Source organism: Mytilus trossulus, chromosome 1, assembly GCF_036588685.1.
Source record: "Mytilus trossulus isolate FHL-02 chromosome 1, PNRI_Mtr1.1.1.hap1, whole genome shotgun sequence".
In the NCBI taxonomy this organism is placed as follows: domain Eukaryota; kingdom Metazoa; phylum Mollusca; class Bivalvia; order Mytilida; family Mytilidae; genus Mytilus; species Mytilus trossulus.
In genome coordinates, this window is record NC_086373.1 from 67,382,577 (window position 1) to 67,408,168 (window position 25,592).

The window sequence follows — 25,592 nt, forward strand, 5'->3', positions numbered from 1 at the left end:
ATTTGATAAAACCTCATAAGATCTTTTTAGTGCTTAACCTTTGGTGTGTACACTAATATGTCATGGAGGACGATGAATTGAGTCAAGTCATCGTCCTCCATTACAGATGACTTGCTTAAAAATGATTAAGACATTTTGTGTAATTGGGAATGAGACGTCTAGCTATCAAATATTTGTAATTATTCAAATGATATTTCTATTTTAAGGGGAGATTACTGTGGTTGCCTTCAAGTCTATCACAGAAAATGAACAATTAAAAAGTATATTTTATACATGTACATATAAATATACTAGTATGGTTTATGTACTGTCATGATTGACATGTTGAAATGAACAACTGTCATTTGTTGGGGAGAGTCTGATATTGTATTTTTCTAAAATAGATCTAAAGTAATCTATTCTTCATGATGTTCTGTTGAAAGGGAAACAACTCCAAAAGTTAAATGGTCAAGACCAATTTCAACATTCAATTTACAAAATGTATCTTAAAATGATGAGCAAATGTATGATTTTGATAATACAGTCTGCAATGATATAATTTATGTTAAATATTATGCATGCATTTCAAAAGTGAGTACCATGTCACGGAAGGACGAAATGAAAGATATTTCTAGTCAACAAGTATCATAAATAATAAATCATATACAATGTATAGACATTCAACATTAGATCTATATGAAGAAAAAAAACTGATTTGCTACATTTATTATTAACATGTCTCTAATAGACTTTTATCTAGTACACAATTCATACTATTTTTTATTCGTTATTATACATGAAAATGATACAAATAAATTTAATATTGATTGTACCTTTACCTAACACATTCTAATTTGGAATTCCCTATGGTTTTTCCTTAAATTTATAGATAATCATTAATTACTTGTAAATAGCTTCAAAATTACACTTTAGTCAAGTACATCTTTGTATTGACTATTCTAGCAGATCTTAATTAGGGAATTAAATTGGCTATCAACTTGAAATTTGATAATTACAAGTTAAGTTTACAATTGAACAGAGTAGAAACGGAGCAGATTTATGTCATAATTTGTTTACACACATTCAAAAAACAAAATCTTTTACTTTAAATGTGTTTAATTTCAAATACATGTAGCTATTTTAGGCCTCTGTTAATACAGTTATAATAATTGGAACCGTTGGATTACTGTTGCTCAGTCACAAGTTTTGATACTGTGTACTATTTATTTGTCATACATGTACATGTACTGTCATGACTTACATGTAAAATCAAACAACTGCAATTTGTTGAGGAGAGTCTGAAATTTTATTTTTCAAATAGTTATAAATCCTAGCGGCCAATTAATTCATTAAAACATATCTCTTATCTGTTTCTTGAAGGGTCTTTCAGATTACAATAAATTGTTCATATTGCAACTGATTCTTCTGACCTAACAAAATCAGATGGACAAAGGATTTGTACCAATAAACCCTAGGTGAAACGTTAATGGGGAAAAATGAATTTTCAATAAAAAAAAAAGAAAACATATAATATGTATAGTATACAAAATAAAATACAGCTGTTTGTTCAAAATGATTGACTCTACAAAAACAATATTAAAGAATGTCAACATTGAGAGAGAATGGAAACAAAGGGTGAAGCATTTGGTTTACGTATTCAGGGTTATATGACTGTCAGAAGTATTCAGAGGTCATCTCAATGAAACCACCAACCTTCTAACGTTCTAAGATGATTCATTAAATTGGGTCTATGCATTGTTATATGCTTAATTTAGACTTACTGTAAATAGAGGAATTTGACAGCTTATGCCCCTTTAAATCATTTGTTACTTTTCTATATTATATGAAGATCAACTTAATTAGAGTTTTGAAGGAAAAATTTGGTTGATTATATAGGGAATCACTCTGGAGTACCCCCCCCCCCTTTTCCCCTTGTAAAAAGTTTTGGATCCGCAACTGGCTGTGCAGGACTGGAACTCACAACCTCAGTATTGTGAGGGCCCTCATGGGGTTTTTGATTATGTGATTACTTGGCCGTTTTTTTAATGATTATTTGATTATTAAGCCAAATATTTCATGATTATTTGATTACCTAGGACTGTATTTTTAGTTTATGATTATTTGATTACTAAAGATAAGCAAATATTTAATGATTATGTGATTATATTGGCAAAAAAATGGTGATAATGTGATTACTAGGACCCCCCCATGAGGGGCCTCTATTGTGAGGCAAGTGTAACCAGATAGACTGGTAATTTATGTAGACCTCATAATTTTTTGCTTATTTAGTCCAATCAAGGATTTGTACACAATTCATTTGTCCAAATCCGACAAACATCGCACAGGCACTTGTTTCTGTCAATGTGGGGTTTACTATCCACATCCGTACGAAAATTTACGTGCTTTTTCGTAAGGGTGTGGATAGTTAACTCCACATTTACAAAAACAAGTGCCTGTGTTGTCACCTTCCTAAATGAATAGTTTTTCATATCACTGAAAATATTATTCAAGCGACTGTGATCTGTCAAAATCTAATCATGGAGTAAAAATCACTTCAATATTTCAAATGATAGTTCCAATCAATATGAATGAAGTCTTCCTAAATTTTATATTGACATAATTTTTGGCCTTCCATTTCCAAGTATCTTTCAACAGTCAAAGACATGACAATCACTGTCAAAAGCCTAGTAAAAGATCTTTAAGAATTGTTTTTTTCGCGAACATGGATGCGTCCTGTTTAATTGGTAGCTTATACTTCAATTATTTTGTTTAAAAAAATCAAGTAGTGCATTAAACGTTTAAATGTTACCGCCATATACCTGAATGCTTACAAACAACAAACAAAGCAAACAAAGAGACTACTGACCTCGATAGAACACCATGCTACTTCCGGTTCTGGTGCGCAAGTGCTAAAAAGAGCAAGAAAATAAACACGAAAATAACAGGAGCCTAAAAAGTTTATTTTATTTGAATTGTAGTGGTAAACACACATACATAGTAATGGTAAGTAACTAAATGGATATTTTTTGTCACACATTCAAAATGTGAGGATTTTTTTACATATGGATTTTATGAAAATTGTCGACAAAAGCGGGGCAGGTAAGTTCATTGACAAAAAATTCGGTAAAAGGCATCCGGTAATTTAAAGTGGATTACGATATTTCTTACTGTTCAAAAGGAATGTGACTGTGAATAATTAAGTCATAAAATGTGGATGTTCACATAATGTGTAGGAGTTTATCTTTCTATATCAGTTAAGTATACTATTAAATTTTACATGATTTGTTTTATTGTTGCCAGAGAATTTATAAAAGACTTGGAAAAGAAAGTGATATTTTTTTTTGGAAGTCATGAACCTTGATAATGTTAAGTCAGAAACTCTGATTTATTGTTTTGAATAAAGAAATATTGAGGAGTTATATTTGTCTTTCAATAGACTATGTTAAAACCTTCATGTTTTCAGAGTTATTTCCAAAAAATAGTCTTATCCTGGGACATTTTTTTTTCTAGCTTTTAGTTATTTTATTTAAAGCAATGATGGTCCATATAATAAAGTGTTAGTAACATTAAAAATCATAATTTTGCATACATAAAAAAAATCTCATATACGATTTTAAAATTTTATTCTTTTAAGTGTTTTTCAGTTAATTTGATATTAAAACATATATATACCAGTGCATCTAAAAGTAATGACGAAAATAACTCTTGATTAGTACATATTAGCATTAGTTTAATAATAACTTCTACATGTATATTGAGCTTCTATGTGATAATCAATATAATTCACATCTGAAACCCTGAGATTCTGTAGGTGTACAATGTAGCTAAGGTTTGATTTTAGTACATTGAAGTATTATATAAGTAAACAATCATGTTTAAACAGCCATGTCCAAATGATATATAATTATATAAATAACTGATTTTTAATGTTAAATTTTAACTGTCAGAGAAAAAAACAATAAATTTTAACTGAGACTACTATAACACAGTAGTCTCAGATTTTGATAACAAAGCAAAAGTTTATCTGGTATTAAAGCTGATCCAAATATTTTTTTAAAATATACACTTCAAATCAGATTTTCTACTAATTGTATTTCCAATCTATCGGTACATTGGGCATGTTATAACTTCTTTGCTAAAACATTTTGATATACATGGTCATCTTCCCTACATTATACATGTATATTTGACTATTTGTATATTGACAAACTGTGCAATCAAATCCTCATGTTTATTCCCAAGATAAGATACATATATAGATCTTTAATTCCAGTAATTAGATATTGTTATTGTATAATTACAGTTAACAAATAAAATTACATAATTGCAAGCCTTTGGAATGGGGTTAATTTACACTCAAGTTTCTGGTATCCCCAGAACACCAACTGATAACATCACATCCAACCAGTACATGTAAAATTATCTTCATGAGAAAGATACATGTAGACATGCACAGATTAATCTGTATACACTAATAAGAAATTATAAACACGAAAAACATTCAAGATTTCCCTGCTACAGTCATATGTTACAGAAATACATATACATGACAAAAAATACTTTTGCCAAATAGTACAATGTAGAAATTCTTTGTTTTTTTTTTAAACCCTTTTAAATTCTAATTATATTAACTATTAAACAAGTCACGCAAGTGCACTACATTGTTTTGTCTATGTCACTAACATAAAATCCTTTCAACAGAAAAAAAATGTTTTTATACAAATGAATGTATGAACAAAGCAAAATAGTATTTATTTTATAATGTTATGGAAGTTGTGGTCTCACACAAATTTCAAAAAGTACTCTGTTGACTAATAATAGGAATTGTAAGTCTGTCCCCTCTTTTCGTACACATCTTATCTCAATGTTTTGGTAGGCATTTTTAATAAGTTTTTTATTAGTTTTTCAAATTTATTTGAAAGGCTTGAGGCACATAATGCTTAGAACTCAATTGATTTGGATTTTATGTGAAAATAAATAAGGAATAATTGATGGGCCTGTTGAAGAATTGATATTATCCGTGGGTACAAACTTTATTATTAGAGACTGCTCTCAGGTTTTTCTCTTATTCTAGTCGCTTCATCTGACATTTACTTATTAGCACTTAGATGTTTGATGTTATTTGGGATTTTAAAATGCAGTTTCTTGTATAACATGTTTAATGATCTTGATTCAGTCTGTGGTCGACTTTGCATTTGAAATGCACAACTACTGAGCTTGGTATGTAGTGTAGCCTGATTCATATTAGTTTTGTATATCATCATTATCATGATTATGAAGGTAGGAAATAAGCTTTTTGTATTAGTTAAATTGCATATGTCTTATTTTTACTAATATGACGAAAAGAAATATTTTTGGAATTTTTTTATGGGCCACATCACACATACATGTATAGAGATAAATAAAATATCAAAAGCAGTAAATTTTGTGTACCTCAAACAAGTTTGTCAGTTTTGATGATGGTCATTATTTATAATGAGTAGGTAGGTGACACTTTGTATGTCCACACCTGATTGTTTTACCTGTGATTTACAGGTGTTATTACAGGTTGCATCATATATTACCTGAGATTTATACACCTGATTGAACAGATATGGGGTAATCAATTTGGAAAGTGAAATTTCAAGGATTTATTTTTAGCCGGATTATTATAGGGAATCTACATGTATTGTAATGTATATCATGTATATTGCAGAATGTGTTGTTTTGTTTGCAATTGATGGTGTATATTCTGGGACTAATAGATATTCAATGTATTACTATAAGTTCCAGGTATAATCTAGTTTGTAGTATACATTGTTATTAACGCAATTGACGATATATATAAATATAAAGATGTGGTATGATTGACAATAATACAACTCTCAACCAGAAACCAAATGATATACAATTTAGAAGTTTTTAAAGTGGGATAGATTACTGTAAACAGCCTTGAACAATGAGCAAAACCCATACATAGTACCTACAATCATGTAATTGTATCTTTATAGCATTTTACTATATATAGACTAATTGAATCTACAAGCAGAAAAAAATCTGTTTAGACATTTATATTGTATATAATATCTGAGACTACTATAACACTGTGTTATAGTAGTCTCAGATAATATCAGAGAATGTTTGTTAGTGTTATTGAATCTGTGGGTGAAAGAGAATTAGTAAATTTCCTTGAGGAATAACTTGACAGTTATCAGGCAACAAAAAATGAACTTTCATAATGTATTATCACAAAATCCTAATTTGATACCAACATGACCAAGGTGAATATGCATGGAATATTTGCCAATTTTACAATGTTTAGCAAACAATTTAAAAAATTTAAAAAATGAAAGTACATGAAGTAGTAAGCTTTAGAAATCACACATTAAGATGAAAGAAGTATTTTGAACAATCACTTCTTATTTATACTGATAAGTCCTTAAAATGAAAGTAGAAATAACATCAGTTGTACATGTTATCACCAGATTCCATTTTTTTGGTGAAATATAGGGGGTGGGGAGTTGGAGTATCTAACAAATTTATATAATGAATCAACAATATATATATAACAAATATCTCATTATACTCTTGCTTATGTATTTAATTTACACAATTTTTGAAAAAGGTATCCCAGTCTGTAAGTCACCATCTCTCAATATTGTTGACTGGCATGTCTTAGGGTGAGTTTACTAAAAAAAAATAAGAAGAATATTTCAAATGCTATATAAATATGGTCTTTCCATCTTTCGGTATTTTGATTTTGTACTTATTATTATGGCCCATAATGGGGACAGTATAAAATAGAAAACAAAGGATATTGAGCAACCATCTACAATGTATGAGGACTAAAAACAGTACATGCAAAGCAAACAGAACACACAAAAAGTAAGGGAACAGCACTTTATTGTTGTTCTTCATCATTATAATAGATATAGGAAGATGTGGTGTGAGTGCCAATGAGACATCTCTCCATCCAAACAACAATTCAAAAATTAAACCATTATAGGTTAAAGTACGGCCTTCAACACGGAGCCTTGGCTCACACCGAACAACAAGCTATAAAGGGCCCCAAAATAACTAGTGTAAAACCATAAGCATATTTTGTAGTAAATGTATATTTAAATATATTGTAAAATATTTTTATACTTATTGTTAAATTATTTATCATTTATGTAAACTTTTGATACTTATTTTTTTTAAATTTCAGACTTGAAAAAGGAACATGAAAATGGAGATTTTACTGGTGACATTACACCTAGTAGTGTTTGCGGCTGCAGAATTGACTTTCATTAAAGATACTTATCCAAATCCTAACTCCAAAGAGCCTTTTCGTCACATGATCAAAGATAAAGCCACAGGATTTATTTATGTTGCTGGAGTCAATAAAATTATACAATTAAATGAAAATTTTACAGTGCTACAGTCCATAGGAACTGGACCACAGCTAGATGATATAAATTGTTTTCCACACGAATTAAACTTGTGTAAAACCAAAAAGATGACCGATAGTTACAGCAAAGCTCTCATGATTGACGACAGAGGAAAAAGGCTCATAGCTTGTTCAAGTCTCTTCCAAGGTTCATGTAAAAAATACCATTTGTCAGACATTACTAAATTTGATAATGACTCTTCTAAAAATAAGTACGTAGTTGCAAATAACGCAACAGCAAGTACTGTTGCTTTCATAGCACCTGGTCCAGCAGAAGGTGGTCAGCTTTCACAGCCAAACGTTATGTATGTTGGAACAACTTATACCACTTCTGGTTATAAATTCATAAGAGATGATATTCCAGCATTTTGTACTAGGAATATTAACACACTTGATATAGCTTATAAAGGTCCTTTTGTGAAGTCCTCAAAATTTGTTGAAGGAACTCATCGCCATACCTTTTTAGTGAATTATGTATATGGTTTTTCATCAGATTCTTTCAGTTATATGGCGACTGTGCAGAGAGCAAGCACTGCATCAGAAAAATACATCTCAAAGTTAATTCGTGTCTGTCAAAATGATAAAAGACTTTATTCCTATACAGAGGTTGAACTCGTCTGTGAACATAATGGAGCTAAATATAATTTACTGCAGGCAGCCCGCTTAGCTAAACCTGGGAAATTGCTAGCTGAAGCTTTGGGCATAACTATGTCAAAGGACGTTCTCTTTGCTACATTTTCTATAGGTAAAGCAGGTTCAACAGAGGCTTTAAATGATACAGCTGTCTGCATTTACCAATTAGAAACAATCAAGTCAATATTTACTAAAAATGTTAGAAATTGTTTTAATGGAGTTGGAAATACAGGACCTGATCACATTGTAGATAGAGCGCCATGCCAGAAAGCAGAAGTAAGTTATCAAATTAATTTGTAGAATCTTCCTATGTTTTAGTGTTCCTTCTGGCACCATGGGATTTTGAAGTACATGTAGGGCCATTCCCCAAAAATTAAAGCACCACACTTTTGATAATTTTACCATGCTGCTGTAACACCTTTGGAAGAAAACTGACATGTATGATACATATGCCAAACACAGTTCAAGAAACAATTCTTATTTCGGTTTGAAGAAAGAAATATTTGTATAGTGTTTTTTATGCCCTACCTACAATAGTAGATGGCATAAGGTTTTTCGGTCTGTTTGTTTGTTCATCCGTTCATCTTTTTGTCCATCTGTCCCTCTTCAGGTTTAAGTTTTTGGTCAAGGTAGCTTTAAATGAAGTTGAAGTCCAATCAATTTGAAACTTATCATAAATGTTGATTTGCAATAAATACTGGTATAAAAGACAGTGCATATTTTGATTTTTTCTTGAACTTTTTTTCTTATCTGTATTGCAGGGTTTTATTGAACAGATAACTTTGGATTACTGCAGAGAACTGGATTTCAATTACCCCATAGATGGGTTGGATCCAATATCAGCGAGTGCAGCCCTGACGCTGAAAACAAAGGTGTCAGCAATAACAGTTGCTGTTACTCATGATTACACAATAGCCTTTATTGGTACACAAAATGGACATATTATAAAGGTAAGAAATGTAACAAAATGGGGGTTCTTTGAAATGGAACTTGTTTTCCCTAAAATTGTGTGATGATGTTGTTAAAACCTTACCGTTAATTGACTGTTTTTATTTTATATTTCTTGTACAACTTTGTGTAAACATTATTAACTTTTTATTATTCTTAACGTCCATGTTTTGAATTTATATTCGGAACTCTCCTCGATTGTTCATATCAAATGAAGTACATAAACGTTTACCAATCGTTCCGAACATTATTTTGGTAATTACCAATTCCGGTTTTGGTAGTTTAGGTATTTTTCACCACTGGTAAATGGTAAACCATTTAGGTAATATTTTACCAAAGTATAAATACAGTGGTGAGAAAGGATAAGACTTTAGTACGACTTTACCCTGGGCAAGTGACACACGCTAATTCCAAACGATTAAGTAATAACCAGACTTTTTCCGTAGAATGTTGGCTTGTTAGTTCCATAACAAGTTGTATTTAGAGAATAACTTCTCGAGAGAAACGTTATCTTTTGACATTGAATTTCCGTTACCATTTGCCGATTACCAAACTGTCTTGTTCGTAAACTTTCTAGGTAATTTATGTATTATAGTTCCGCTATCCATTTTCTTTACAATATTCTAATAAAGTAGGGTATTTATTTGTTAAACTAGAATACTGTTACTTAAGTTATTTATTATGTGTACGAATTGCTGATATTTATTGCACGTAAATACAAGTTGATTTTTATTCGACGAGTCTGTTATTCTTACAAAAACCTAAACGGAACCAAACTAAGATCTATCAGAATACCACAACGTACCACAAAACCTATACAGAACCAACTGTAGATCTACCCGAATACCACGATACAAGAGAACCACGTTACCAAAGAAGAGTCTCCAGTTATAACTTTAGTTCATATATTCCATTCTTATAGCAACACACTAAGGGTTCCAATATTTACAGTTAACACCAAAGCCTGACCGCTCGGTTATCGTTACAGAAATATATAAATATTGGAAATAAATGTTGGTGTCAGTGGTCAGGACTTCAGTCAACTCTCGAGAGTTTGAAGTCCCTCATAGCATGTGATTTCAGCTCCAATCTTCACAGCAACTTTTGTTCAGAAGGTTGTTGGTTCTATTTGGATACTCTGTTTTTTTCAGTCAATAAAAACTGGCTTCAATGGTGTGTGGGTTAGACCCCTGATAGTCACTGAAAGTGGTGTTAAACAAAAACAAACAAACAAAAAGGAGACAAATTACTTTATTTAAGTAGAATTCTAAAAGTAACTGTCATATAACCTAAAATAACTTTATTTTGATGTTACTTATAGCTATATAGAGATAGACCTTACAAATATGACTGGAACAGAATTTAAATTCTTGCTATGGGCCTTCAGCTAATACTACATAATTTAATGACAGGTTAAAAAGTACATTTGCAGTTTATGTCTGCCGGATTATCAAGGAAAGACAGGTTAACCTCCAAAAACGTCTGTGTTGCATTCTTCCTCTTCAAGAAAAAAATGTACTGGCACTTTAGAATGGTGATAAGGTGATAAGAATAAATCTAGCTATATCTAGGAAGCCTTGACACAGTTAGGAAGACAAACAACACTTGCTTATCCATACATGTATTTGCATACACTGATCGTGCTAATAGAAATCTACTGAACCAAGGAATATTCATATGTATAATTTCAGTAATAAAATGATATCGTCCTTTTTACCAGTTTTGTTATCGATGTAGACATTCCGGGTGCATTAGGGACAGTTACATACAGAATTTTTCATGCAAAACTGTTTAATTAGGTTTTATAGTGAACAGATTTCTACCTTTGAATGATTTACGGGACATAGAGTTTGAAATTATTTTGAAAAATATGATGCAATGAATAATTAAATGTTAGTGATTATGATTGAATGGGGAAATATAAAATTATTTTTTGATTAATATTTGGTAAATGTGTTAAGATTCAAAACAGCTGCTTATGCTGAAATATCAGAGGTTAATGCTTATATGTCACTTAATTTCTGATAGTTAAAACCTTAGACCCCTTTGATAATTGAGACCTCCCCCTATTTTTTCTACAATGAAAAAAATCACGTAAAAATTTAAAGGCAAAATAAATTTAATTCTGGTTTTCTACTGTTTCAATTTAACTTCCTTCAGAACCATGTGCACATTGTAAAAACTAAATCTAGTGCATCAACATAAATTGTACTTTAGTAATTTAAAGCCTATTTTACAGCATACTAAAAATATTGTATAGTTAAATCATTGATATAAAGTGACACAGTCTGTATTGTGGGCTAAAGGAACAAAAGCCCAAATATTATAGCCATACAAACCAGTGACACGCTGAGAGGATTTTTTATAAAGCTATTCATATAGTTCAGACATTGACCTGAAGTGCTTCGATGAACTCTCAAGTGTATACAAACATGACCTACCTGTGTGTTTACCTGCTTACACACCTTATTTCACCATTCAAAATTAACCGAAAAATATATTTCAATATTGATCTAGTATCACTATCATGGCTGTATTTTTAATGTATTTTTTTGCTCTTCAAACATTGGTTTTTAGCTTGCATTTGTATTCAAATAAATTTTGGTAGAATGTTGGAAACTGATTTTTTTCAACTGTACATCACCAAGGTTTATCATTTCAAAAATCTCTATAGTAGTATAGAGTTTCATCTTGCCGCCATTAAAAAATGACCTTTAAACTGTCATCTTTAGATTGATTTACATGCTGCAACAATTAAAAAAATTGCACTCAACTCAAAATTACTGAAATAAAAGCCTTAGGAATGTATCGCCAGAAAGTGGGTTAAGTCACATGTAAGTCTGTTTGTCATAATAATAATGATAGTTTTAGCATATTGAACATACTGTTTTCAATATTCAACAACATATTTTTTGTGGTACTCATTGCTGAATAAGACCTTAGCTCTCCTAAAGATAATTTGCATGGCAAGGAAGTCTCAGTGGGGGTTATTTGGGGTCATGACGCTCTGACTTTAATATTATAAAAACTATGTGTAAAACTCCACTTTAGTCCAAAAAAAATCTAACCCCCTGATGTGTGCATTGACCTTCTTTAAAATTTCTACAGTGACTGAGTGTATGTATCCCACTGTGTACTCTGCAAAAACTTCATATTATTGTAGTAGATTGCATTTTACCAAAATATTACATACTTATGTTTGTATGCTAAGAGATCTTGATGATGTAAATGTATTCATTTCAAAGAATGGAATGCCAGTAATTTGCTTTCGAACCTGTTGCTAGTATTTGTACAAAAGCTGAGAAAAATCCCACAAGATTGCAAACATTTCATGTTTATAATTAAAAAGTAACTGAATGGGTCAATAACTATCTTCAGATGTTTTTTAGATGTAATACTAATAGCAGGTTTGATATGATTTTTATCTCTTATCTATGTAGTGTATCTAAGTATTTGTTTAAGTTAGGGCCTTGTAATTACACTAAAGCATCTTAGAAATTGACATGCGGGCCTCAGGGGACAGTCAACCAATCAAATAGATTGATAGAGGATTAATACAAGGCCATTTATATACAATGTTTAATAATGAGAAACAGCTTGTTGTAGATTTTTTTAGACCCAAGTTATTGTTTGTTTCTGAAACAACTGCTACAGGGGAATAAAGTCTGGTGTATTAATTTTATTTTTAGAAAAATCAGCTATTGCTTGGATGGAGATAATTTTAAGTACAAAAAGGGGAGGATTGAGTTCTGATTTAGTTTAACCCTCAAGTTTTTTTATTTGCTAATTATGAATCAGTGACCTCATCAGGGGTTATATCTTTGTATTTTTCTGTCCTTTAGGGAATTTGGCGTTGACAGCATATTTTGGAGTGTCTCGAATTTGTCTAGACTTTTGCCGATTTAGAGCAGGACACATATTGTTTGGTTACAGACTGTTTAAAGACATCTACGATCTAGATCTTTTATTTTTGTGTTGTTAGGCTTAATAGCTGTCTCATTGATTTACCCTTCATTTCTTTTTATTGTGAAATAAATGAAAATTAGAACTCATATAAATATAAGTTGAGTTGTAGGGAAGACTGTTAAGATCATCTAATTGATAAACAGAGAGTTCTGTCGAATGGAAAAAAATATGAGACAAATTGGGAAAAATTGTCAGACCAATATTAACATTTTGACAATCTCACCAAAAAAAATTGATATCGATAACACACAGTCATGACAGTATATCAGAGACAAGTATATAAACTGTGACTTTTTTGTTCATGATTTTGTTCTGTGACTTGAGCTTCTGTCCTTAAGCTTGTACTGACCAGATCTAAGATGGTTGTTAAATTATTAAGTATGAACAGAAAAGATACTTCTGGCAAAAGTGTATTCCTGCATGTGATTAATGCAATTTTTCTTATTCTATATTTACTATACACAACATTTCTACTCAAAAATGAAAATAATGAAAATGAGGATATGTGTAGTATCATTTCCAATGTGACAACTATCCTTCCAAAAAAAGTGACAAGTATTTTAGCAATTACATACATGTCACACTTCCACCAATGATCAACTTCCTATATATATATAGGACACGAGATAACAAAATGTGAATGAATTCCAATGGAAAACTAGAATTAAAAATATGATAAGTTATCCTTGAAAAAAGGACATCCGTTATGACTTAAAAAACATAGCATTTATTTGATTATAAACATGATAATTGTTGTAAAATGTATAATTGATTATTTTTTTCACAGATATTATTAATGATACATGTTAACATTACTTTACAAATTACAATGTATTGTGTCAAATACAATATTTATGTATATATGTTGTATTAGCTAAAGAAGTCTTGTTTCTTTCACTGTGGTTTAATATGTAACCAATGAAATTTGTTAAAATTTTTATCAAACAATTCCCCCAAATGTTTGTGGTTAAATACATGAAATAGATATTTTGTACATATGATGTCTTTGTATTTGTCAATATGTTGACTAATGTTTTATACAGTATAACTTTTTTCAATAGAGATGCCCACACATGAGTTGCTAAGTTAACACCATAAAATGAATAATAACTGTCTCACTTTGTACTTTATATTCAACAATGTAAAAATGAGCTTCATGTGAATTTGTGTTTTACAATCTTATATGGAAAAAAAGTAGAGGTCCTAGTCTAGTAAATTATGATCTATGGCCCGAACGTGGCATGTTTAGGGCCCCTAAATTGTAAATGTAACTGTTCACTAGCCTGTCAACCTGGGTGTTCAAACCCTGATCATGGCACTTTGCTCAAGTCAACATTATTTGACTAAGATTGCCAGTTTTAATGCTGAAGGTTGGAATTCTCTCTGAACACTCTGGCTTCCTCCACCAATAAAAACTGACCATTGACTGTAATACATGTACATGTATCTCAATTATGCAAAAACTGTCATCCGTCAAGCAAACATGCTTTTTCAAATTAAACACTTATTTGAAATGATATTTCAGGTGGCCATTGAATCTCAAGAACTAGCCCACATGTATAAAGATCTTGTGATTGAAGCAGGGGCTAGGATCCATGAAGACATGGTGTTTGATATGGCAGAGAATTATCTGTTTATTATGACAGACAAAAAGGTAAAATATTTGCTATCTGTATAGATTTGAGTTGAACTGTTGCCATATTTTCCCCTTTTGTTGTCATTGGACTCTGTAAACAACTAAATGTGCTATGGTCAAGTTGTAAAAATACTACCATAGATCAGAAGCTCTTAAATATGAAATATCACAACAACTTGTAACCATATAAACCAATATTTACAGTGAGTACAGTGTGCAAGAAGTAGCTTTCTGAAATAAACTTTTATTACTTTAGTCTTCCCTGTATACAAATACACAGAACTAGGTTAAATGTGTTCAACAAAGTATTTATTACTACAGGAGTATATATATGCAGACTTCTGTAAATCCATAAAATCAAATATCAACAAAAAGTCAAAAATACTATTTTCCTTAATCAACAAAAAAATTTGTACCAAGTAAAAATAAATTTCTCCACAGTAGATTTTAAAGTTGTCATAACTGCCAAGGCTTCACTCCTGATAAGTGATCTGTGCATATATACCTATTATTGACTTATTAATGATTGACAGACGACAAGTGAATCAATCACAGGTTATTGTCAAAACACACTTCAACATGTGATATGGTCATCAGGGGGGACATTCTGTGTTGTTTTTTCACTCCAAGGCAAACAACATTATTAGGTACAAGAACTTATAATACCTTTGTTGTAGATATACTTAACACTATTTGGGTCTTTTTTCTTGTGTTTAGTCAGCTAACCTTTTAAACAGATATATATATGACATATATTAGTATTGGGAGTACTTAACATTGTCAGAACAAGAAATGGATGACAATGTTTTTCTTTGGTGTGATTTTGTTGTTTTATTGATATTTATCCCAAACCTTCTTTTGTTTGTATAAAGTTGTTGTTACACCTTAATTTTCTACAACCAAAAACCAATTTTAGCATTTATCATTTTTTTTGTGCTCTTACAATAGGTGAGGTTTTTATTCCTTTTTCGTTTCCTCAATTTTGGAATGTCCTTTTGTATATAGTTCAAACATAATTTAAACATTCACAGAAAATAAGATTTGTTAATAATGAAGATAATAAGTTATGCTACAGCCAAGACCCTATTGTGATGTTGTGAAATTCAGATTTAATTACATCAAAGCCTTTTACAAAAAGGAAATCAGTATTTATAAATATAAAAACCGAAGTGAGCAACTTATATATATATTATAAATTGCTTTTCAATACTTATTGACATCAAAAATGTTTTAAATTTCATTGGATTCTGATATAGAGTCTTTGCTTTTAAAAATTTATAAAGTTTGTCGACTGAGTTAACTTGTGATAAGAGCGTTATAAAGGAAATCACTACGAATAGAATCCTGTCGATCGGTGGAGCAGAAAATATCGGAGATCTAATGATAAAAACCTTTTCTATATTGAATTTATTCTGAATCCGTCTATAACAATGCCTGACATATTACAAACGATAAGACATTACTAATAATTGCTATCTTTTTTGTTTTTCACATGTTTTCTCCGGGAATCCATTGATTTTTCGTTGTAAGGTGTTGATGGATAGATTTAGTCGGACAGCTGATGTATATACGATTTACATAGGTGTTAATGCTGAAATGTCATCAGTATCAACTGGCTTCAGATAATGATGAATCCGAAATTGAAAATTAACCTACATTTTTGGTTCTGAAAGAGAAAAAAAAATTGCTGACCACTTTTTTCACCCAGAGGAAATACTTTACACATTCTAAAAAGTGATAATAGAATTTGCTTAATTTTTTTTTTTGGACAACTTTTTGTAATGTCAAACAATTTTGCCTTATACTTTGCCACTTGTCTGATGCTTTGTTAGGGACGACATCAAAAGTTCAATGAAGGATAAAAAACTTAATTCATATAGTTTTTTCACTGAACTTCCCCCCCCCCCTCTTAACTTAATTTGGGAAAAATTGATTGACCAATAGGGATATATGTAAAATTGATTTTAGATTAACAAAACTTGCAGCAATGTTGACCCCCACCCCCAAACTAATTGATTTAAGTTTTTTTTTATCCTACATCGATCTTTTGATGTCGTCCCTTATACTGCTGCTGAGGTGGGCTGTGCAGTGATGTTGGCGTCCGTCAGTTCTTTCTTCCGTCCCAATCTTTTCCTAAACTTCATGACAGCATATATAGTCAGAATTCTGAGAAACATTCAGTGAACTGTATCTGCATGATGCACATTTGCATCTTGCATAAAATTTCTTCATTTCTTCTCCAATTCCAAATTTACGTTTTGATTTTATTTTGCACACCAAAGACTATGTTCCAATGTTATAACCTCTCTTGACCAAAAATGATAATTTTTCTGGCTTGCATTTTATTTGTCCTAAGTAAAAACCCATCTCCCTCTCGTTGGATAATTAAATGGTTGTTGCCTTACGACACACAGACAAGGAGACATGATGTATTTGAATGTACTCTTTAAGTAAATCTTTATTTTCCAATTCATCTTTAGAAGTATAGAACCAGGTGCAATATACAGTTTTTATACAATTACCATAAATTATAGATTTCTAATTTAGATAGGTGAAACAACTAATTTTTTTACTGAGAGATACCTGTTCTAGATAGTGATGTTGCATAAAGGATGAATAATTGGACTGTTGTTGTCTATACAACACCTTGATTGTTAAGACATGGATGAAGAATTAGGCTTATTAATACAAGATTAATATGAAAATTGAAGGTTTTATCTTCACAATTGTAGAGTCCATTAAAAAACAAAATAGGAGAATAACTGCATAATGTTATGTGAATCACAGATTAAAGATGTTTTGAAGAAAATTAAAATCAGAAAGCATTGATTTGTATAGAAGTTTTTGAATTTGAAATGGAGGTTTTTAAAAAGTTTTGTTAATGATGTATGTTTGTTGATGCCTGGTTTATTTTATAATGTTTGTGTCTGTAGAGCAAGGTTATATGTATATTTTTGTTCAGCTATTAACTAATAAGTGACTATTGAATCATTCTAAATGACTTTTAAGTATTGTCAAGTAACCACATGTTACTGCCATTGTTTTTTCATTATTATTTTTTGGTTAGATGAAAGTTTTAAAACAGTTATTTTTGTTTGTCTATTGAATTTGGTTAGTCCTTGTTACAAATACACTAGTGTTCTGTTGAATTGAATTAATTCCTTATCTGATGGCTGTATCTGAATTTGTTTCATCAGTTGTTTTCAACAGGTCAGTATCAGGATGGGTGCCACTTGTAGTGCAGGAATTGACAATCAATCAAGTGCACATGAGTTCACCCCAGGGGTGATCCAGCCATTTTAAAAAGGGGGGTTCCAATTACATGTCCCCATTCAAATGCATTGATCATACAAAAAAAAGGATTTCAACCCCTGGAACCCCCCCCCCCCCCCCTCTGGATCCACGCCAGCACCCTATATTTTTGGTTTGGCCAATGTTACTCCTTCTTTAAGTTGTGAATGTATTGGTTTGTGGTCGTGCCATAAATTCCAAGCTCCCATTTCCCTCTTTTAAATTTATGTCATTGAAGGTTATTTGGAAATAAACTCGTGTAATATTTACATGATATCTAATTGTACTAAAGGCAATTGCAGTTTGTCGATTTTAATTTAAGCAGAACTTTTCACAGTTTAGATCATTTCTTATCGCTGATGCTGATAAAATGCCAGTATTTCAAAAATAAAGCAGCAAACACCTGTTGGGTTGATTTGTCATTAAAATCATATGATTGAATGTAATCATTTCTCAATGTCAGCATATAGACTCTATTCTTGCATCCTGGTTATTGAACTTTGAAAGAGCAACTCTGAAAAAGTAAACAACTTTGAATAAAAAGCTTTTGGCGGCTGTATTGTTGTTTAGCCTTGGTGAAGGTGCAGACTCTATTGCACATTTATTTTGAACTTTTTGTTATTTTTGCAAATGATTTTCTTTTAAAAAATTCTGTGTTTGAATTTGCCTGTCCAGTGTCTTGACAGTATTTTGAACTTTGGAATGTTTCTGGACGTTTCTGATAATTGATGAGGATTTAAAGTTTCCAAGAAATATGTAACAGGTTAATTGCCATGGCCGCTAGACAAAGAGAAAAAAATACCATAGAACTTAACTACTTATGTTTCATGGTTTTACTACAAATAAAATGGTCTTGTGTTGCCTAATCTCATAGATTATAAAAGCCACCAATAACCATCCCCCATATACTTTTATTCATGCAGAAAATTTAAAATCACAATGAACTAGATAGTGCTCAGATCCTGACCACATACTCATCATGTGTTTTTCTTACAACCATAGACAAACTCAATGTCCCATTTTATTTCTTGTACACAAATTGCTGATTTCTAGAGGCCGCAATATTCAATTGAGTCTGCATCATTAGAAACTTCATGAAATATTTTTTCTGTCTAAAGTTGACTTAATTCAATAAAGTACTTCAGTGCATATTTTTATGAAACATATCAGATTCGTTAAAATCCAAATTGGCACTTCAACAAACAATAAAGAATTGTCATTATAAAACAGAATCGAAAAAAAATACACATATACACCGACATACAACCGTAATTTATAGTCCTGTTTGTCTAATTTGTTCTCTTTGAATTTTGATCAGTGTTGTTTTAATTGGAAAAACCAAAAGGCTTGAAGCTTTACTAACATCATTAAGGTTAGTTACAATACTGGCTTTGATCTTATTTGCATATAACATCAGACTTTAAAAATATATTCATTACAGGCTGCTTTTGAGCTTGATGGAATTAAAACAACACAATTTTTTTTAATGTCTGTTTTAAAAGGACATTTTTCTTGATAGTGTTGACTGTTCTTCTGTATTTGGATTTTAAGAGCTCGTGTTTACATTTGATGTTGGCGGGGAATCGTATGAATTGCTATTAACAAATTGGAAAATTCTAATTAATTTGACATTTGTGACTTTATCAGGTCTAATCAGTAAATAATAAAAATCCTGTAAAAAGATAGACGTGACATGTATACTTTAAAAGCAGTCTACATGTACTGCTAATCTTTTCACTCTTATTATGGATATGAAAAATTCCAAATGATAAAACAAAGGCTTTCTAAATAGAATTCTTTAAAGGATTTATAATACATGTACTTAATCCTAATGCTCTTAATTTGGATTTGTTTATCCCTTTTTATGTTAATTCATGTGAAAAGAAAAGAAAAGTTATGGTGTATTAATTTATGACACAAATCCGTACATGCACTTGAACACACCTTTATAAGCAGGGAACCAGTGCTTTTATCAGGGTTATGTACTTGAGTAAATTTATATCAGTTAATTGTAACTAAAAATATAATTACTTATAAACTTCAAAGACAATTGAAGATGTGATTGTTGGGCGTCATCCTCAATAAGTTATATCTGTTGAAATATTAGATTATGATTTAATGCAAAATTAGCAAGTGAACAAGAATTAAAGGAGGTAGGGTGTAGACATCAATGGTCAACATCCTTATAATGAAAATAAGTCAAGGGACATTTAAGAGGAAAACCTAGTTATTGCAATATATGTGAGGAAATAAAAAGTTCTTGGATATACATAGTATTCATTGAATAATAATACATTGCTTCTATTTTGTTGAGTGTATTTTCTGTGGTAATTATTCATATCATACAGACAATATTATTATAAACAATAACATATGCAATCCACACACAATAAAGTGTAACAAGTGTTATAAAAATAATAAAACAAAATCCCTCCTGGGGCCCTAATTTGGTAAATAAAAAATCTATGTTCTAAATTCTATACAGATTTCTTTGACTGCTTTAACATCAGGAAAAAAGTTAACCAGGCTTCTTAATTTTGGCTAGGACCTAAATTTTGGCTGAAAATGTCTATAATGCTTATGTTAATCTGTCTTTCATATCGTGGTTAAGGGATTCTAGATGGAAAATTTGAGTCTTTTCCACAGAAGAGTGATCTCTTATAATGATGTTTAAATCAGCCACATAATTGGTATTTTATTAATTCTGAACATAACAAGCTATTCAATGACAGCAAATATTTTATTTACTTTTCATAAAATGATCAGTCATATCTAACTAGAAATGCCATTATTTCAAACTTCAAAGAAAAATAAAAGATGATTATACACAATATGAATTTGTACTTCAAAGTGAAGTCAACATGATTAAAAACAATGAGAATCAGAACTAATTTCTGTATAATGGTCTCAACGAGCAATAAGAACACCATGAGGTTCATCTAATTCCTGTCGTGTAATTTTGTTTTTATCGATTGTTTAATTTTCATTATTATAAAGCTTGTCAATAGCAGTATTGTCGCTGTATGTGCTCGCCATAAAAGTCGTTGAATATTGTTTTCATTTGATTTCATAGGAAGGGTTTTTATCGATTTTCTAGTAAATGTGTGTTTTAATTTTAATTGACTATTATTAAAGCGATCGGGTTGATTTGACAACTGGATGCACATGGTTGAATGTTTTCAATTGTTCATAAAATTGCTCTTAAATGCAACAGTGCAGGATCAAAGCTGTGTTGTTTCTGTTGCATTTAGATGCTTTGAAACAGATGGCTTGTCTGTGTTTTGGTTAATCTTGTCTGGGAAATGTGAATAGAAGGACATGTGACGTCTTCATTACAAATGACATAATCTTGCTACTACTGATTTTCCATGTCTCAAAGCATAGCTCTACGATTATTTTTTTTATAATTCCAAGTTTTTATTCAATTTGTGGTTTATAATGGAACAAATTTAATGATCAGCATTTATTTAAGAGTACCTGTAAACTGAAAAACATTTTACTCAAGTGACTATAATAATAATGTAGCTAAAGATCAGAGGAGACCTCTTGTTAAAGAAAGATAAGCTTCTGAATCTGTCAGAGTTTCAAGCATTCATTACAAATATGAAAAGTTTATCGTGCAAAACTAATTACATAACAGTACAAAAAGGTCACCATAAAAGCTCCACCATTTTCATATCTGGATTGTACATCAAAATTCCATTATAAAATTCTACTTGTTCCAGTATAATATTTCACATAACTCAAATGTTTTTTTAAGTAATAAACAGCATTTTTACTGTAGGTTGTTTATTGTCAGGGTCAGATTTTGTGGCTGTTTATTAATTCAACAGGGTAACATAAGTGGGTGTCACGAATAATACAACTATGGAATTTAAGGGGGTTGCAAAATGTTGAAATTGAAGTTTTATATATAGTTTAAAATTTATTAATGTTTCAAAAAGACATACGTAAGGTTTAGTGGAAGGTTATAATTACTTATATCATTATACAACTATGGATTTAAAGGGGTGGGGGGGGGGGGGGGTCGCAAAATGCTGAAATGAAGTTTTTTGTTTGAAATTAAGAATGTTTCAGACAGATAAATACTTTCGGTCAAGTGGGTGTTTATAAGTACATATGTATAGACATTTTGAAGCAGTTATTGGACATTTGCCTGTAGGTATATATTAAGAAATATGAGACTAAGGAGATGCTTGCATTATTAAAAAATATACTTAAGATGTAAATGATTTAAAACATTATATCAGATTCTTATATTTTTATAAAAGTCTGATTCATAGATGGGGTGGGATGCTGATAGGAATAATTAGTTATCTCCTTTGTTAATTTAATTATATATATACACCTATTTAAAGAAGAGAAAAGATGACAGCAACAGTCAAGAAAAGATAGGTTTCAGAATGTATTGAGTCTTTTTGGTAAATTGTATACATTGAGGGGGGTAGGAGGGGTCCTGATCTCGAAATACTGAGCTTAAAAATACGAAATCCCAAGGTCCCGAATTGAAAACAATCTAAATCCTGACATCCAAAAATTTGAAAAAAGAATTCCCAGATCCTGAAAGGGTCAACTGGAAATCCCTAGCTTAAAAACATCCGGTCCAGGAACCAGATAAAGGTCCTATCCCCCTCTACATTGCTATATGTCATGGCTCTTGATGACTTTGAGATGAATTTTGGTTCTTCTTCGTCTTTAGGTTTAAGATGGGTAGTTTTGTCATCAGAAATTATACCATATCTCCTTATTTTCATATAACACATCTGAAATACCTTTTATGTCTGACATGTACATGACAATATAGGTCCTAAACTTTACTTATTTAATTGAAGTTCGCAACAATTATTGGTTAGAAAAGATCACTAGTTTTGTTCTGAAAACTAATACAAAAGCTAAACTACGTAGGAATTTGAAATTACGATTAGGTTAATTGTCTATTTCTGAGAATAGTCAGGAAGGTGAATGGATTAGAGTGGAAATATGTGTATAAAGAATGAAGGTCTGGGAATTCTTTTGTCTTACAACCTCCTTTGGAATTCAGCCTACTGGTATTAATGAGACATCTAAATGTATTCATTTATTGAAAAGACAAAAAAACTATGCGAAATGGAAATTTTTAATCTAGCATTCAAAATGGAATTCAATTGTTGCAATACCTTAGGGAATTCAGTATTCATTGAATTTTGAATGCATATTGCAGTTAGTTATAATATTAAATTAATTAAAAATGTACATGTTTTAATGGAGAAAACTAATGCATGAAATGTAATGAGCTTTTTTGATGAATTTTATGCATTTTATGGCATGATGAATCCTTTACTAAGCCAACATCATATTTTACTTTATGTATAGTACATTGCAAACTCATAATTGCGAATTCATTTGTTTATATGTATATCAGTTTTTGTGGATTGAGGAAAAATCATATTTTTACGTTGGAGATATGATTTCTGTGTTTTATCAATGCCTCCCTAATAGAAACAGACCTTATGAAACTTGTGCTTTGTTGAATATTTAAATTTGTGGTTTACCTATACCCATGAAATAAACAAAAAACTGGTATCCCATGAACTGATGAATAATAACGAATCCAAAGTAGTATAGAACTCACCGTCCATTGTAATACGGACTTACAAACACTGGTTAAAAAATCACCTCTGTGTGATATGCCTTTTCTTTGTTGAATAAGAATAAGAATAAGAATGAGAATAAGAATAAGAATTTTATTAGTTTGAAATCCAAACAATAGGATTGTTACTAAAATACACAACAAATGACTTCTATGTCATGTGTGTTGTTCTGTTAATCAATTTGTTTTGTTATTTTGCAAGAACAATGCTATAAATCAAATTCAATGCAAGAGAAAGTCACAACCAACACCTATATGTTGGACACATCTTACAGAGAACATTTTAAGAGGACACATTTTGTTTTTGTCATCTTGGAGGTTTTCCATGTTCTCAGAGCAGACGACCATAAAAAGCACAACAGGTGCAGTGTGTTTGACTTCTGAAAAATGGAGTATGAGTGCGATAAAGAACTTAAAAGAAGTATATTAAAAGTGAACAAGTTTTCTCATTACATTATTACTTGAGATACAATTTAATTCAGGGGCAATATCAGAAGCAGACTTGATATACAAGATTAAAACATGTGTAAAATGTCTAGAGATGAATTATGTTATACAACAGTTGATGAGAATGATAACAGCTGACCTATACAGTCAGAAAAGTTACATGTCTAGGCAAACAAACATGTCAGGTGTGAGATATACAGAAAATTAATTCTGATGGCAAATCACATGTTTATATTAGCATATCTGCATATCTCATAATCTGTATATACATCTCATAAAGATTTCATATGGGGTCTTTCATATCTTAATTCTTATGCTGAATGAAAAAAGGGTAATTCAAGTATTTCTATTCTCAATTTTATTCAATGCTTTTTAACTTATACATGTTTGGCTTTTTAGCTATTTTGATCTCTGTGTCACTGAAATTATAAGCCATGGTTCAGTTCAATATTGTAGCAGCTACGTAGCTGCTATCAATATCTATGTAGCAGCTAGTCTATAGCTACATGTCCAATAGTCAAAATCTACGTAGCTCTACATAGCAGCTATGATACGTGGCCCTGGTAACTTTGGTTACTATGTACTTCTTTTAGACCCAAGATGATAATACCAGTCTGGTTAACTTTTGGCAAGGCTGGTTTCTTAATGGAAGGCAGCCCAGGTTTGTAAAATTGCTCTCAGGCCTGGCCAACAGAATCTTGCTAAAAAAATTGAAAAATTGAGCTCCAGCCTGCAGATTTAACAGTTCATCATGAAGACTTGGAAGTCATTGATTCTTCCATGTTTCATATACGTGTACGTGGAAAATGTTTGTTCGTGTTTACAAAAAAACAAAAAGCTATATTTATCATTCTTTCTATCCAATTAAGATATGAATTATGATTTAACTAGCAGCAAACAGGGAAGACACATTGTTTAGTGTCAGAAATCGAGTGAAAATGAGATAGCAGTTGTTGCTTTTAGTGCAGAAATAACAAAAACAATATCCTTGTTTTCAGCAAACAAGTTTTTGTTTTAACATGAGTGTTGTAATATAAAAGACGATTTTTGCTGAGGAAGAATTTGCTTTGTTGGTATATTCCCAAGTCTTATTTTATCATTTTGAAATCCATTCATGTACCAGCTGTAGATCCAATCTGATAGGGTTAATGCTATTCTTGTTTGTTTATTTTGTCACTTATAAAGTACAAACTGTTGTTGTTCTGATTTTAGTTATATTAATCAGATTTGGGTAAGGGTGTAACCCACCTTACCAGGTTTCTTAAGATCTTCTGAATATTTACCCACCTCAGACCAAGTTTCCAAATTCATGATTTGCAGAACTTTTGGACCAGCTAAAGTGCCATGATAGGAGGGGGTAATTTTATTGAACAAATTGAGTTACTGGTGGTCTTAATATAATTGAGTCTGAAAGAGAAAACCGCAATCATGAGAGAAAATTGAATTGAAAAATTGGATGTAATAAATGATAAAAAATATAATTTGATTGGTATAATAAAGATAACATCATATTTTATAGATATTATGACCCAATTAAACATGAAATTTGTAACAGTTTATTTTTAACTTATAAAGCGTTTATGTGATTCTAGTGTTTTATATGATCTGCCAAGTGCATGCTGACATTTCAACGTATTTCAACACTAAAAAAGCTT

General features: G+C 30.9%; 2 protein-coding genes across 7 annotated transcripts in view; one reads left to right on the forward strand and one right to left on the reverse strand.

The window, feature by feature from the left end:
* Positions 1 to 2,888, reverse strand: part of LOC134683044 (plexin-A4-like) — a 70,235-nt gene extending 67,347 nt beyond the window's left edge. For 2 of the 4 annotated variants that reach the window (XM_063542096.1, XM_063542070.1), the window contains exon 1: positions 2,846 to 2,888. The gene's annotated coding sequence lies outside the window, so the exon portion shown is untranslated. Of the gene's footprint in view, positions 1 to 2,798 lie in introns of all 4 variants that reach the window. The other 2 variants (XM_063542080.1, XM_063542090.1) reach the window with 2 other exon arrangements.
* LOC134683027 (plexin-A4-like) overlaps positions 2,841 to 25,592 on the forward strand; it is a 95,570-nt gene continuing 72,818 nt past the window's right edge. For 2 of the 3 annotated variants that reach the window (XM_063542039.1, XM_063542057.1), the window contains exons 1-4: positions 2,841 to 2,982; positions 7,166 to 8,296; positions 8,782 to 8,970; positions 14,460 to 14,588. In XM_063542039.1, the coding sequence (XP_063398109.1) occupies positions 7,181 to 8,296; positions 8,782 to 8,970; positions 14,460 to 14,588 (1,434 nt within the window). In that variant the 5' untranslated portion in view covers positions 2,841 to 2,982; positions 7,166 to 7,180. Of the gene's footprint in view, positions 2,983 to 5,382; positions 5,752 to 7,165; positions 8,297 to 8,781; positions 8,971 to 14,459; positions 14,589 to 25,592 lie in introns of those variants that run through there. The other variant, XM_063542049.1, reaches the window with a different exon arrangement.